Source organism: Triturus cristatus, chromosome 4_1 (genome assembly GCF_964204655.1).
Source record: "Triturus cristatus chromosome 4_1, aTriCri1.1, whole genome shotgun sequence".
Lineage (NCBI taxonomy): Eukaryota > Metazoa > Chordata > Amphibia > Caudata > Salamandridae > Triturus > Triturus cristatus.
In genome coordinates, this window is record NC_140585.1 from 189,750,340 (window position 1) to 189,765,949 (window position 15,610).

Consider the following 15,610-nt stretch of genomic DNA (forward strand, 5'->3'; position numbering starts at 1 on the left):
GAGCCGTATTTTAAGTCTATTTTTCTTAGTGATATTCCTAAGAACTGCATGGTGAATTTTTATCATTTTTAGTCTGGTTCACACAGATAAAACTTTGGGTATTTTTCTAACACTGGTGTGGTTCCCTTTTGTAGTGTTTTCACTGTATTACTGTTGGTTATGTGCAAATGCTTTACTCACTGTCTCTGAGATAAGCCTGACTGTTCATGCCAAGCTACCAAGGGGGTGAAAAGCGATTATTTCAGTACTGTATACCCCTTATCCTGACTAGGAAGACAGGTCCCTACTAGGGCAGTTTAACAACCTGCCAACTAGAGACCCCATTTCTAACATTGGTGTTCAGCAGTGTGGATTAGGACTTGCATGTGTGTCTTACATACAGTGTTTGTTATAGACTACTGGTATAGTGCAGAACGTAAAGCAACCACATACTATCTTTTACCTCTTTCCCTTCAGCATTTGGTTGTTGGCACTCTGGTTAGTTGTTGCACCTGTGCAGCCTTGTCAAAATAGAAATCACCTTTTGGCATATGCACATCTACAAGATGAAGGAACTAAAAGTATTTTGAAAGGAGAGGGGGATACCTGTGAATAGGGGATCCACAAGGCAGGTTCGTGAGGCAGCCCTGCGTAGCTATGACTATCAGATGACTCTGAGGAGGAATCTGAGGGGGGGTCCACAGCCAGAATACCAAGAGGGCAGTGGCCCTGAAGAAGAAACATTATGGGAAAGATTGGCTTGTGAGGAGAGGAATTAGATTCACTCTTGTGACCGGAGGCTGAGGCTGCTAGACCAGGAATGTGAGGAGATAGACTGAGCCTTAGCTGAAAAAGAAATGTGTGTAGCTCCGGACTTGAGCTTGGCTGGGCTTGATGTGGAGTCCAGCTCAGATGGTGGCAGCAAAAAGGTGTTATTTAGTGCTAAGTAAAAAGTACACTCACCCAGAGATGTGGCACCTGACTTGAAGGAGGGGGTTAACGTACACCAGGGGTTCCAATTTATGAGGTGCACAGCCTCCCTGAGGTGGATTGGGGACCTGGCACAGAGGATCATATCCCTAATGGTGGGAGGGACACTCTACTGAGTCTAGATGAGAGGTGCAGGAAGAGGTGTTCCATCATGGTAGAAGTCCTGGCATGTGAGTGTGGAGACCGCCCAGAAGAATGTGTTGAGAACAGAGACAGTTAGACACTATCTTGCCAGCCACAGGAGAGTGATGTGGGGTACTTGTGCGAGGCACTTGATGGTGAGGTAAAGAGTAGCTTGGTTAACATCTAAGTGGGACTGTGTGATTCAGTTGTTGGAGAGCATATTTCAAGTCCCTGTTTTCCATAGCCATGCCAACACATGGTGGAGTGTGAGTTCTCTGACCCCATGGAGCTCGCACTGGAGGCAGACCTTTCAGTGGATTCCAGAGGGTCTGAAAAAGCATCTGGGGATGATCCTGAAGGAGGTTACTCTGGTTTTCCCCAACCAAGTGAGGTAGGTGAGGGTTGTGGTAGCCCAGATAGGACCCAGAGCAGTGGGAGGGGTGTATGGTTCCATGTCCTGTCTCAGAGGCCTGGTTGGTTCCACGAGGAACCACCAGGATGGCAGCTGGTCTTAACAGGAGGCCATCCCTGGAGGGAGATCACAAGGTATCAGGTGAGCTGGGGGCTGCTGTAACAACCATCCTACCAGTTCTGGTGTCTGGCAGCACCTCTCCAGTAGGGAGGGTGTGTGAGTTCAGAGAAAGGGGTGAGAGCAGGAGACAGTACCCAGTGGAAGGACCAGTGGTTCAGGGGCTGTCAACTCTGAGGTCAGAGCACCCCAGGACTGACACTGGTGAGGCCACTTCTGCCAGGTAGACAGGAATCTGGAGACCTGCACCAGGCAGTCTCTTGCACAACTTCTGAGGAGTATCTTTCCCTTGGGGGGTTGATGCACTCTCTTGGAAGTCCTGGGTTGCCAGGCACAGGCCCAGCCTAGGAGTGCAGACCCTGCACTGAAGGGCCTCCAGGTCAGGGTGTCCCCCCTGACCTGCAGGAAAGGGTTGACTGCTAAAAGTGCCCCTACCGATTTGTCTTTTGGGGCACTGCTCCAGGTGGGAGGGTACAAGGCCCCGGTAAGGGGAGACAGAGAGAGGGCAGCCTCACCCCTGATCCCTGCCAAGCCTAAAGGTACAGACCCTTGGCTGGCAAACCAGTTGCAGGATAGCACCTCTGAACTGGTGGAAGGATTGTGCAGGATGGCTGGCCAGTCGCCCTGACAATTCTAGAGCCTGGGGGTACATCTCTACAGTGGAGGGTAGAGGACCTCTGGAGGGAGGACCAGTCCTGGGGGAGACCACCCTATTCTTCTGGTCAGCTTCAGGGTACAGACCCTGAGCTGAATAACCTGTTTCAGAATAGCACCCCCTGAACTGGTAGAAGAATTGTGAGGGACACCTGACACAGGTGCCCTGACAATTCTGGAGTTTGGGGCTACCACTCCAGGTGGGAGGGTGCAGAGCCCCAGGGAGAAGAACAGGGTATGAAAGAGCCCACCTCAGTCTCCTGTTCAGCCTCATGGTACAGACCCTGAGCTGGTGGGACAGTGTCAGAAGGGAGAGTGGACAACGAGTGCCGGGCACCTGGAGCTACCACCCCTCACTCTCTGATGCCACATGGGTTAGAGGGCCCTGGAGGCCTGAGGCCTGGCTCTCGTCTTTGACAGCTGTCAGTGGCCACTGTGACCTACTGTCCTGGTGGACAGTGGTGCCCCTAGGGAGGGGACACTGGTCACACCCCAGGGTGGACTGGGCCACACCACTGTTTTGGTCTTGTGGGTGCAGTCTGCCTGCTGGGACACACCTGTAAGCAAGCTGAGGTAAGGTGCTGCACAGATGGGGTCCCCCAGATGAGGTGAATGGTTTCCCATGGGTTAGCTTTGTGGGCCCTGAGAGTATGGACAGAGGAATCCAACTGGTTCAGAAAGGCGTAGAACCAAAATGTGCCCCCGCTGTTGTGGACCAGGTCTATATTCTATCAAGGGATTGATTAGTATACACTGGCTTTAGGCTGAGAGGGGGTTGTGATAGACTTGGCTTTTCAGCGGGTTTACCCCCAGACCTTTTGCTGTTTGGCCTACTGTTTTTGACCTTGGTTTTGTTGGTTTTAGGTCTCTGGGCACTTTACCACTGCTCAAGTGCATATGCTCCCCGTGTAAATTATGTTATGGATTGGTGTTTCCATGAAGGGTATGTCTGATTTACTGGTAGGTCCCTAATTAAGTGCACTGAGAGTACCAGGGCCTGTAAATCAACTGCTACTAGTGGGCCTGCAGCACTGATTGTGCCACCCACAGAAGTAGCCCTGTAATGGTATCTCGGACCTGCCATTGCCATGTCTGCGTGCAGTTTTCACTGCCATGTTGACTTGGCTAGGGCACCCACTAAGCAAGCCCTAATCTTCCTTTTTATTACATGTAAGTTACCCATAAGGGAGGACCAAGGCACCCCATGGGCAGGCTGAAGTGTAAGGTGGGACAGGCACTGGTGTGTGACATGCCCATAGTGAAATACAGTGCATTCTGTTTTTCACTATTGAAAGGCAATCTGTCCCATAGGATAGAATGGGAGATACTTTTTTAACATTTTACAAGTATAACTTCCAATTGGGACAAGATGGAGAAATATAGTTTAGTATGCCTGGATTCAGAATGTAAAAATGCATCTTTTAGCAAGGATGATTTTTATGCTGTGTGTTTTAAGCTACCACTTTTAGAAAGTGGGTATTTTCTTGCTTAGCCATCCTATGTGCCTCTGTTGGGTTGTGGATTGACTGTCTGGATTTAGAGTGACAGAGGCTGGGTATCTGTATTCTCTTTAGACAGCCACTGGGGAGGTTTAGGTGTGTTCTGCCTCTCTTTGTATGACTCAGAACTGGGCTGAATAGTGGTGGGAGGATATTTCCCTTGCACCTAAATAGGCCCTGTCTCCCTTGCACAATGCTGTCTCCCCCTCATGCCAGGAACCTGGGCCAGAGAGGACAGAACTGGTTTGGACTGAGCTGAGAGTTTTTTGCCACAAGATAACAAAGGAAAATGTGGTAAAAAAACTGGGGCCCAGACCTCAGAACTTTAGAATATTGCTGGACTAAAGGACCTGCCAGGAAGACGAGCGGGGAGAGCTGCTAGGAGGAGTACTTCCGCTTGGCTGGGTGCTTTGCTGTGTTGGCCTGCAGTTGCTGCTTCTGTCTTGGGAAGGGAAAGGTCTGGACTGTTCTTTCTGCATTCAACATATCTCCAAGGGCTCGATGTAGAGATTGCCTCCTGTTGGAAGTCTCAGGAAAGGAAAATCAAAGACCTAAACATCATCTGGGTACCGGCTTCTAGAACTGGATGTTTCAGCTGCCACAGAGGGAAAAGGTAGTCTGATGCCGTCTCCGACGCCGCTTCCAGCTCCATGTACTGAATGCACCGCAAAAGGGCACCGCCACACTTCACACTGCATCTCTTGTCTCACCGACGACGACATTCGACGCTACTACTGAGCTGTTGCTTGCACTGCAGCTTGTAAGCATCGCACTTCGCACCGCCTCATTTCACACCGCCAACCTGGTATCCCGGACTACGATGCTTGACGCTGACACTGATGCCGCTGCTTGCACTGTGGTTCGAGGGCACTACTCATAAGTTACACGACACACTGGCCTTATTCCCCATCGCAGCCTTAGCCTACCAACACCGACACTATCGACTCCAGTTCATCAGCTGATGATAGCACATCAGCAACGACAACGCTGCTGTTTCCACTATGACCTGCCAGCACCATGACCAGCACCACATCACTTCGCACCGCAGCCCGGTCTCACCGACACCGCTGGATGACCGTCACCTAGCAGCAGCCCGCACTGCGACCTGAAGTCACCGCACGACTGCACTTTGCACCACAGCCTGACTCCTGCTGCCACCGGTGCTCTTTACTTCAACCACGAGGAGTTCAATCTGGAAAACATGTGACTCCAGGGGCCTGACAACTCCTGCCTCGACCTCCGAAACCAACTCCTGCCCACACCAGCTTTTTGGACCTCAGTGACAGGTTGCCGAAGCTCTGCATTTCTAAAGGTCCTGTTTTACGGGTCTTTCTAACACTGTAGCTGGCCCGAGATGCCGCGGTCAGCCAGAACTGTTTGGATTTGTTGTTCACGATGCCATGATAGCTATCAACTTCAAGGAACTGTATGTTAAGTCTATTTTTGCTTAGTGATATTCCTAAGAACTGTATGAAGGATATTTTTTAGCATGTTTAGTCTTGTTTAAACAGATAAAATATTGGTTAGTTTTCTAAAACTGGTGTGGTGTCCTTTTGTAGTGTTCCACTGTATTAATGTTGGTTATGTGCAAATGCTTTACACACTGCCTCTGATAAAAGCCTGACTGCTCGTGCCAAGCTACGAAGGGGGTGAGCAGGGGTTATTTCAGTAGTGTATCCTCCTTAACCGGACTAGGAAGAAGGGTCCCTACTTGAACAGGGTAACAACCTGCCAACTAGAGACCCCCATTTCTAACAACAGGTCTAATAACTAGCATGAGTTTTTTTTAAGATAGAGGAGTCCAACATATATAGGAGTCGGAGAGAAAAAGTTGAAATTCAAGGCCTTCAGTGATTCCTACCAACACAAGTGCAATGCAATAGTACTAAAATTTCCCTCAGTGAGAATATTGACTCCAAATATTTCTTTGTAGGATATATGCTAATCAAAGAGATTGTCTGGTATTAGGTGTTCAAGAAGACTACGCTTGTCTAGTTATTAAGACTTAAAAGTGAAAAAATGCTCATACTAACCTGGTCTCACTGAAGGTTGAAGTTATGCCATAATCAGGAATAAGAGTAGTTCCTAAGAACTGAAGGTTACAATTTTTGCTATAGAGGCCAATGCCTGTGTTTACATTGATGCAAACATACACACACATGTATCAGCCAAAATATCTGAAAAGAACCAGCATAAGCTTAGGTTTGCACATGAAAAGGAACCGTCAACTATGAGCAGTGAAACGGGGGTCTTGGTAGAAGCAGTATAACAGCAAAACACAATTGGCACAGGTGGGACTTCGAGAAAACAGCACTGTGCGCTCCATCTCATTTGACTCCAGATTCAGTCAGTAGCCCTTAAAAACTCTAGCATTGGAAAGTTTCCCCTCCTCCTGGTACTCCCACTCCATGCTTCACATATGGCCAAGGACCTAAAGACGGTAAGAACAGCTGGCCAGCTGGGGTGCTAGGCTTTATGGTTCAAGTATTGCCACACCATACCACTGTATTGTAAAACATGGATCACTGCAGCTTACCTCTTTCATACAGTCTCTCTCTAAGGGGCATATTATCAACAAACATAGCGCCGCTTTTCCGGCACATAGCGCCGGAAAAGCGGCGATTTCAGTAAATCACTATTTACAAGGACTCGCTAATACGAGTTTCCTTGAGTTAGCTGCTTTTTTTCCCCACTTTGCATGTCAGCGATGAACATCGCTAATGGCATGCAAAGTGGGCGTTCCTGCCCACAACACCATGTAAATACTCGTGTACACAGTTTCGCAATATTTACAACCCTGCAGCAGATCTGCGAAGCGATATAATTGAACGCGCTAACCACGGTTAACGCTGTAATTTAATGTCTCCTTCACATCGACTTAGCTATACTGATAATGGGAGGGAGATTGCCTGGTTAGGTCCACACTCCCCTATCAGAAAGCCTTTCAGTAGCGCTGTGAAATCTTCACCATATTTCACATGCTAATGCCGATTCTCGCCGTTTATCGCTGGAAATGACATCGCCTGTGCACTAAGCGTTGCTAATACGCCGCTAACACGGCGATGTCAACCAGTGATACACGGCGATATTGAAAAACGCGCTAAGCTAGTTTAGCGATAATTATAGCTACTTCTTGTTGATATGCCCCTAAATTCGTAGTAACTTTTTGGCATGTCATTGGTCCACAGCCTGAACGTTCCGCTCCCACTCTATGCATGCTACTGCGATTTAAGACAGAAGTAAGAGAAAGGGAAAACTGCTCTCATCCAGGATTTCCCTCTTCAAGCTCCACTCAAGAAGCAATTCAGACATCCATGCACCCAATCCATCTTCTCATCCATCCAATCTGCCCATCTCTCAATTCATTTTATTTACTCTGCTTATACATAATTCATCAACCCATCCATCTATTCTTTCACCAAGTTTTGGAATCATTGTTTCATTAACTCATCTATCAGCATTTAGCCACTAATCCATTCGTTTATCATCCATCCAAGTACCCTTCCAGTTTCATACAGTTAGTCAGACTAGAAGTTATCACCAGTTTCTCCCAGGGCCCCCTTAACCGAACAGGGGTTCACCTATTCACCCCTTGGCTCATTTGCTCTCATACTCATCCCATTATATGTCCTTTCATCCAGCTATGCCCCTATGGACCAGTATACCTCTGAATCTGTACAGCAGTTCACTTACACATCACAGAATTGCTGGAGTTGTTTTCATTCTCCAGCTCTCACATGGTTTGTTGTTCGGTCTCCTGGGTTTCAATCACCAGACAGTAGGTCTCTGAGCTCAGCATATACACTTTAAATGGTTTCCAGGCTCTATATATGATTGCTCCTCTCTATCATGTCATCCCACAGACTGCACAGCGCACACCACACCCACAAACAACCCTGCATCCACGCCCTGCGACCAGTGGATCCCAGGCAGGTATGGTGAACCGCCCCCCCGATGATGTGCAGGTCTGGCCTCCGCCCACACCGCTTTGTCCTGTGTTTTATGAATATAATTACTTGGATGCCTCATGACTCCCACATACTGCAATTAAAGATGTACGGCTGTGGAAAATTACAGAGCACCTTCAGAGGTGAATGGATGTAAACGGAGGTGAACAAAACGGAGCTACCGACAATCACGGATGTACAAATAGTGGTGGCCTGAGGGTGGGGGTGGGCACGTGGTGCCGCAGTCCTGGTTCCGGAAGATACTGCGTCGCTGTGGTGAGGAAATGCCTCTTTGTAGCACACTCGCGCCTGAATCTCTGCGTTTATCTAGTAAAAAGTGTGGCTTAACAAGGGCAAGAGTTAGGTAAAGCAATCAATCCACACATTTAGAGCATGCGAACATTTACATAACAGGGGGCACCAATAATGATTCTAATTTTTTGTATCATCGGTGATAAAGAAAAATTGCTTCATGCATGTAATAAATGTCGACGTTACCGCCATCCAATCCCTTGTGGCAGAAGGGGGAGAACAATCAGCAACGACGTGTCAGCACACTCAGCTGCCTATGGCCTCCACTGGGTGCCAATCAGGCTGCATTATTGTGCTCTGGTCAGTGTTTCCACACAACAGGACTTCTTCTCTCAGCAAAGCTCATCTGTATGCTTGCAGGGAGGCCAGTGCTAGCACAAGGAATAGAAAAAGGCAGTATGCACTCTTTTACTTATCAACGTGTGTGTTGTATACAATTGCTTGAAGAAGAAAATCAATTAGCTGTATTATGTTTGTGAGACAAGGTAAATGTTTGAGAAATATGTAAACCAGCAGCTCTCGACCTTCATGGAGGCAAAAGAGCTGCTCCACAGGACACAGTCAGGCTCCGCCCCCTTCACAGTGTGGAGTCTGGGCTACTACTTGCCTCTGAGTCCATCTGCAAAATTGTAGACAGGGGTGACCCTGCAGCACTGCTGAGGGTGAACCGTAGCGCTGCCTTTGGTACCATATCCCACAGTCTTCTACTTCAACGGTTGTGGATTTGGGGCATCACTTGGAATGCTTGGCTGCGGATCGATCCTCACCTTTCAGGTGGTACAAAAACCTTTATGATCTCAGGTTTCCTTGAGCTCTACTTTATTCCACATCTACATGTGCACCCTGGCTGATATCATAGAGCGTCAGGTTTTTTTAGCATCTTATCGTACGCTGATGATAAGCAGGTGATTATCACCCTGACACAGGAGGCAGCTGGCACAATGGGCCAGTTAAAGAGCTGTCTGTCTGAGGTGGCGGAGCGGATGGGTCACAGTTGTCTCAACTCAATGCCGTCAAAACAGAGGTCCTTATCTTAGGTAAACAGCCTTCGACCGGTCCTCCACCTCGTGGCCAGACTCGCTTGGACCAGTACCTGCCCAAAAGCCTAAAGTCAAGATCCTTGGCATCTGACTCAATGCTAGGTGCGCTTTTGATAGACAGATTACAGTCTTAGCGGGCATGTACTTTGGGATCCTAAAAACTCTCAAAAAGATCCTTGGACTTCTCCCAGAAACCACCGGAAAGACAATAGTCCAAGCCCTGGTCAACGTCAGGCTGAACTAATGCAATATTCTGTACATGGGAGGCTCACAGTCTGGGCTGATGAGACTTCAGCGTGTACAGAGCGTGGCAGTCCGGTTGCTGCTCAACCTACTTAGGCAGTCTCCCAGGGGCCCTGCACTTTCAAAAATTTCATTGGCTACCCATGAAGAAAATGATCTTCTTCAAAGTAATGCGCTATTGCCATAGGGTTCTTAAAAACAAGGGTCCTCAATATTTGCATTCTTTTTTATCAAGCCCTACTTTCGTGGAAGGAACATAAGATCAGCAGGATCTCTATTCGCAAGACCTCAGCATTAAAACACTTCAGTAGAAGAAACTTGGTCCTCTAAAAATCATTAGAAAAGGTCCTAGTTCTGGTGCTTGCTGATTAGTGATCGCTGATTACAATATACATGTCCTACCTGACTCGAGGATTCCGTCTCCCATTCCTTGGAGGTGCAGAAAGGAAGGATCAGTGCTTCTGTTCCTGAGACAAACACGTGGATTTTAGAACAAGTCTTATTATTGGATTTATTATCTGGAGGGCCAAGACCTGCAGCAGGTTTTCAACCATGACTATTTGGTAGTCCTGGGACTTATCCTTAAGCTTTTTGGACGAAACATGTGAAGAATATCACATTCAGAAGTATCAAGGTTCAAGGTCAATGTGTAACTGAAACTCATCAAAGTTGTCTACCTTTAGACGATGGGAGGATGGTTCTCATAGTGGTTTCAAGTGGTGGAGGATTCATGTCCTTCTTTTAAAACTCTTGAAGTAAGGCTCTGAAGATCTCGAAGAGATGTAGCAACATTTTCCTTTGTGGTTTCTTGAGTCTGGAGCCGCAGGCTAATCTCCTGCACCTTAAAGTCAAAGCTTAAATGAGCTACACTGGCATTTTTCCAGTCATGAAACCAGTTAAGAAATCTGTTAGTGAAAGAGAAAAACTAGGTATCGAATATCAATCAATCAATCAAGGATTGTAAAGCACACTAGTCACCAGTGAGGGTCTTAGGATGTTAATCTTTAAGAAATCTGAGGCACCAACATGTTACCTAGCTAGACAAAAACAATTTAGGTACTTTACATTGACCTGTGAATGATGAGAGGGTACGGCAGAAAAAAAAGAACGCTTAACCATAACTTTTCCTTATTACAAATGGTTCGGGATTTGGGCACCTAGAGTGAGTCGTTGATTAATGGGACAAGCAATTCTGGGCCCTGTAGATACTGTTACCTACCATTATGGTAACTGTGGGTACTGGGAAATTCTAGGTGGAACCAGAAAGTCCACTAAGAAGGAGGGGAGTACCAAGGGAAAGTGTTTTACGGCAGCTTACTCTAAATGTCATTCCTTATTCTTTTTCTCATATTTATCCAGAGATATTTCCTGCTTTGACAAAATGTTGTCACCTGGACAAGCTATCCGGGACCACAGGTTTACCGCATTAAACTTGATCTTTATGGGTCCAGTGGCTCCATTACTGGCAGATCTTTAGATCACAAGAAACTGGGAAAGAGACTTTTAGAGGGTAACTTCTGTTTCATTTCTGCAGTTTGGATAAGATTTCTGTTAATGATGCTCATGTAATCTGATTAAGATTCTAAAGGATACCGCCTATTTCCCAATGTTTTGTAGCTTTGACAGTTACTCTACATCTTATCTCTGGCTGTGTGGCCAAGAGCTTGCATGAACTCCATCAATTGAACCAATTTTTCAGTGTAGTAAATTGATTGTGTTAATGTAATAACAAAATTGTGGATTTGTGTGCAGCAAAAAAATCTTCAAGTATGATGGGCATGCCACTTGGTAATTAGATTGATTTTATTTGACATTAACTTGTGTACATCAAGTAGGTTTGCAATTTGTTGACCTCTTGGCCTTTTTTAATCATAGTTGTCTATATAAACATATGAAATGATGAACCTAGAAAACTGACTTTCCTTGATGCAATGATATTTCATTTACATTTACATTTTTCTCCAATCTTAGTTGCTATTGTCATCTCTACTTGGGTCCTTCCAGCAATACATAACATTCTTTGGATAGATGAAAGACGGCAATTGGACCTCTGTGAAAGAGTTTATCCTCTTGGGTCTAACCGAGGACCCAAAGTTGAAGATCCCACTTTTTGTGTTCTTCATTTTTGTCTACATGACTACCCTGCTTGGAAATGTGGGCATTATTGCGGTGGTCAGAATCTCTCCACACCTTCACACCTCCATGTACTTCCTTCTCAGTAACCTGTCTTTTGTTGACTGTTGTTACTCATCAGTAATCACACCTAACCTGTTGACCAACTTCCTCTCAGAGACCAATACCATTTCCTTCCTGGGGTGTGTCACACAGCTCTTCTCATTTGCATTCTTGGGGAGTACAGAAATATTCCTCTTGACAGTGATGGCCTATGATCGATACATTGCTATATGCAATCCATTACTTTACTCAGTGATTATGGACACAAGAATGTGTGTATGTCTTCTTATTGGGGTGTACTTGTTTGCCCTTTTGAATGCTTTGATACACACCATTTTCACATTTAGGTTGTCCTACTGTAGCTCAAATAAAATCACTCATTTCTTCTGTGATATTCCTCCACTATTGAAGATTTCTTGCTCCGACACCTCCATCAATGAGCTGGTGGACTTTCTTGTTGGTGGTGTATTTGTAATAGTATCTCTTGGAATCATAATTGTCTCTTATTTTCATATTGTCTCCGCTATCCTAAAAATACGATCCTCAAACGGCAGGCAAAGGGCCTTCTCAACCTGCTCCTCGCACTTTCTCTGTGCGTCCATCTTCTTTGGGACAATGGTATTTATGTATATGAGGCCAAGTTCTTCCTTCGCCTTAGACCAGGACAGAGTGGTATCTGTATTTTACACTGTGGTGATTCCAATGCTAAATCCATTCATATACAGCCTTAGGAACCAAGAGGTGAAAATAGCTCTGAGGAAGGTGATACAGAGAAAATGTTTGTTTAGATAAAAACACATTTTAAACCGTAGCGTACCTTATTTGGCTGACTAAAGCATGTGTTGCCCTTTTTGATGAGGAACAAATGAACAGTAAATGGCAATGGGGGTGACTGAGCACTGCAAATAGATTAGATGAAACTTTTTGTATATTATTTAATAGTGTGCATATGAGCCATTTGTTCTCTTTGTGTGTCTCTCTGTGCATATATATATATATATATATATATATATATATATATATATATATATATATAAACCAAAGGCATTCGTCAGTTTCTCCCAGGAAAAAGAATGCACAAACTCCTCTTCGTCGGTGAATACTTTTTTATTGCAAGTATTTAGAAACTCCCTTTACTCTGTCATGACGCGTTTCGGCCGGAAAACGGCCTTGATCACATGAAGCAAACTTTGTGTGTGACAATAGTTAAAGTAAACACACCCACATCACGTGATGGAAAGACATAGAAGGCATACTACAAATCGAAAAAATAGTGCCCTGCATTAAAAAGATAACAGTTCATTTGTATACACGAAATAAATAAAACAGTCGTAAGTAATTATGATAAAATATCCAATCTTACGCTCTGAGTTAAAACCATGATAAAAAAGTCTAAATGCTATCTGCTATACAGTCTCAAAGCAAACAGAACAGTTTAAATAAAATCGTGTAAAACTGATGCACAATGCGAGACCGATATCCTGCAGAATAATACAAGGTAAGTACCAACCAGCTATAAAAACAAATGAAACTCCATGTGTAAATACTGCTGGAAAAATATCTGAGGACCTTTCACATAAGCAGGGACACTGTGAATACAATGAAGTTATATGTCGATCCATTAGAGATGTTCTATGAGGAAGATGTCTATCAATGTGAATATTGATCTTATATTTTTATGTGTTTTGTTATTTATATTTGAATGTGTATGTGCAAAATGTGTCTAAGTGCAAGTAGAATTATAAAGTGCAAATAGTGCAAGTACATGTGCAAATACGCAATAAATGTGCAAAATATGTAGCGCCAATAAAGCACATACAGTCGAACATAACATCTTGATAGAAAACAATGTCCCACTGATAAATACCAATAAATATTGATGTGAGTGTTAAAAACAATGTTTGACAAATAATTCTGAAAGCGAGGTTACAGTGACGTTCAACTCAAACTCACAGGACTCAAAAGACAAAGGACATGTCCTAAAAATGTTTACTCAAAATATCTCATAAAAATATTTCCTGAAAAGATGGGGATGCAGGTTTAGGAGACATGGAACCCAATTAATGCACATGGCAAAAGAATATGAATGACAACATCAGATCACTGGAAGAATCATAAAAAGTTGTGCATGTCTTCCGTAGTATTGAGTCCCAGCGGTGTCGTGCTGTCTAGCTCAATAATGAACCGAGTCTCTAATTGCCTTAACATGCGTTCTCTATTTCCACCATGTTTTAATTTAGGAATTCCATCTACTACAAAGTAAGAGAGACAGTTTAAGTCATTGTTGTGTACTGCTCTAAAATGGCGGGCCACAGGATAGGTGGGATCATTATTCACGATAGCCCTAAGGTGCTGCAAGATACGGGCATGTGCCTGCAGTTTCGTGCTACCCACGTATTTAAGACCGCAGGTGCAAGTTAAAATGTAAACTGCAAATTCAGTACGGCAAGTGTAGTGTCCCCCAATACGTATTGGTGTGGGGCTGAAAGGAGTATTATAGTAAGTAGTGTTTACTCCAAATTTGCATGCCCTGCAAGATGCACATTTAAAAAAACCTTTAATGGCCTGCAACCAGCTCGTTTTGGATGTGGTTTCTGGATTCTTGACAACCAACTGGTTTCTCATTGAAACCGCCCGTCTGAAGGTAATAGTGGGTGTAGATGGTAATCTAGGTGCCAATACTGCATCTGTTTTCAGTATTGGCCAATTGTTATTCACTATCCTTCTCAGTTGATTGTGTTGTTTGTTAAAAGCAGTGATGAGACGGGGTATATTAGTGTCCTCAGTACTGCTCGTCAATGGTGTCATGGTGTCCCTGATGGAAACTAGGAGGTCCTCTCTAGGTTTGAGGGCCGCCTTCTCCTGAGCTTGTTGGAGGATTTTACTGCTATATCCCCTTTCCCTGAATCTAGATAATGCTTGTTCAGAGCATTTGGTAAACTCCTCGTTTGTGCTGCAGCTACGCTTCAATCTAAGGAGTTCCCCATAAGGGATACTCCGGATTAGATGATTGGGGTGCGAGCTGGTTGCGTGCAACGTAGCATTCCCTGCTGTTGGCTTTCTGAAAAGTGTGGTTTCGAGACTGCTATCCCTGATATAGACGGTAGTATCGAGAAAGGGGACCTTAGATGGACTAATGAGTGCCGTAAACTTGAGATTACAGGTGTTGTTGTTAAGCTCACTAATGAATAATAAAGCACTTTCACGGTCTCCCTTCCAAATAAAAAATACATCGTCTATACATCTGTGCCAATGCAAGACGTGATTGTCAAAAATCCTGGCCAGGGTGCCATGGAGGGTCTGCTCCTCCCACCAGCCCACGTGTAAACACGCGTAGCTGGGAGAGAAGCAAGCCCCCATAGCCACCCCGTGTATCTGACGGTACACGGTATTATCAAACATGAAGAAGTTGTTAAAAAGACACCATTTCACCATTTCTAAGAGCATCATGTTGTGGTTGTACAAGCCCAGAGGTCTACTATCCAAATAATGTTTCACTGCTGTCAATCCAGCATGATGGTCAATGCTGGTATATAAAGACTCAATGTCCATTACCACCAATAAAAAATCATCTTCCCATGTAACATTTTGAATTTTGTTCAAAAAATCCCCTGTATCTACACGGGGAGGGAGGTAGTTTTTAGTATTTGGACTGGAGAGGCTTTGACCAGTCAAACTCGGATCCCCAAACAACAATAGGTGACTGTTTAAATCAAGCCACCACTCCCGTCTTCGACTCGGAGGAAGCAAGTAACCCGGAAGGATTCGTTTACAGTCAGCCCCCCCTTAGCCAGAATTGTACCGCCAGGATCGTCCACTGCGCTCGCAGTGTCGGAGGACTCTCGGGTTGCAGGAAAGCCGTGAAAGGTAGGACTTTAAGGCATTGAGGGGTGTTTGGTGTGCGCAGCGTATGGGATTAGAGGATTATTAAATACTTTTATATACCCGGGATACGCCAAATTAAATCAACACAAGAATTATCAAAATGTCGGCAGACACACTAAAAGACCGTGAAGCAGCAGCCTCAGAAATGTTTGATTTTTTGCCTCAAGCTAACAAAGGATTTCCACAATCGGGAACCAATGTCACAAATTCAAATGACGACTTAAAAAGCAAAAT

The 15,610-nt window shown here is 44.9% G+C and overlaps 1 protein-coding gene across 1 annotated transcript; it reads left to right on the top strand.

Moving 5' to 3' along the window:
• Positions 1-11,344: 11,344 nt before the first annotated feature.
• LOC146853924 (olfactory receptor 8U9-like) lies at positions 11,345-12,283 on the top strand. The gene has a single exon (XM_085650454.1). It carries the CDS (start codon positions 11,345-11,347, stop codon positions 12,281-12,283), a length of 939 nt encoding a protein of 312 aa, XP_085506580.1.
• The last annotated feature ends 3,327 nt before the right edge of the window (positions 12,284-15,610 follow it).

What these genes read in the sequence shown, in the direction of transcription:
- LOC146853924 (XM_085650454.1), top strand. Translation starts at nt 11,345, where the DNA reads ATGAAAGACGGCAATTGGACCTCTGTGAAAGAGTTTATCCTCTTGGGT.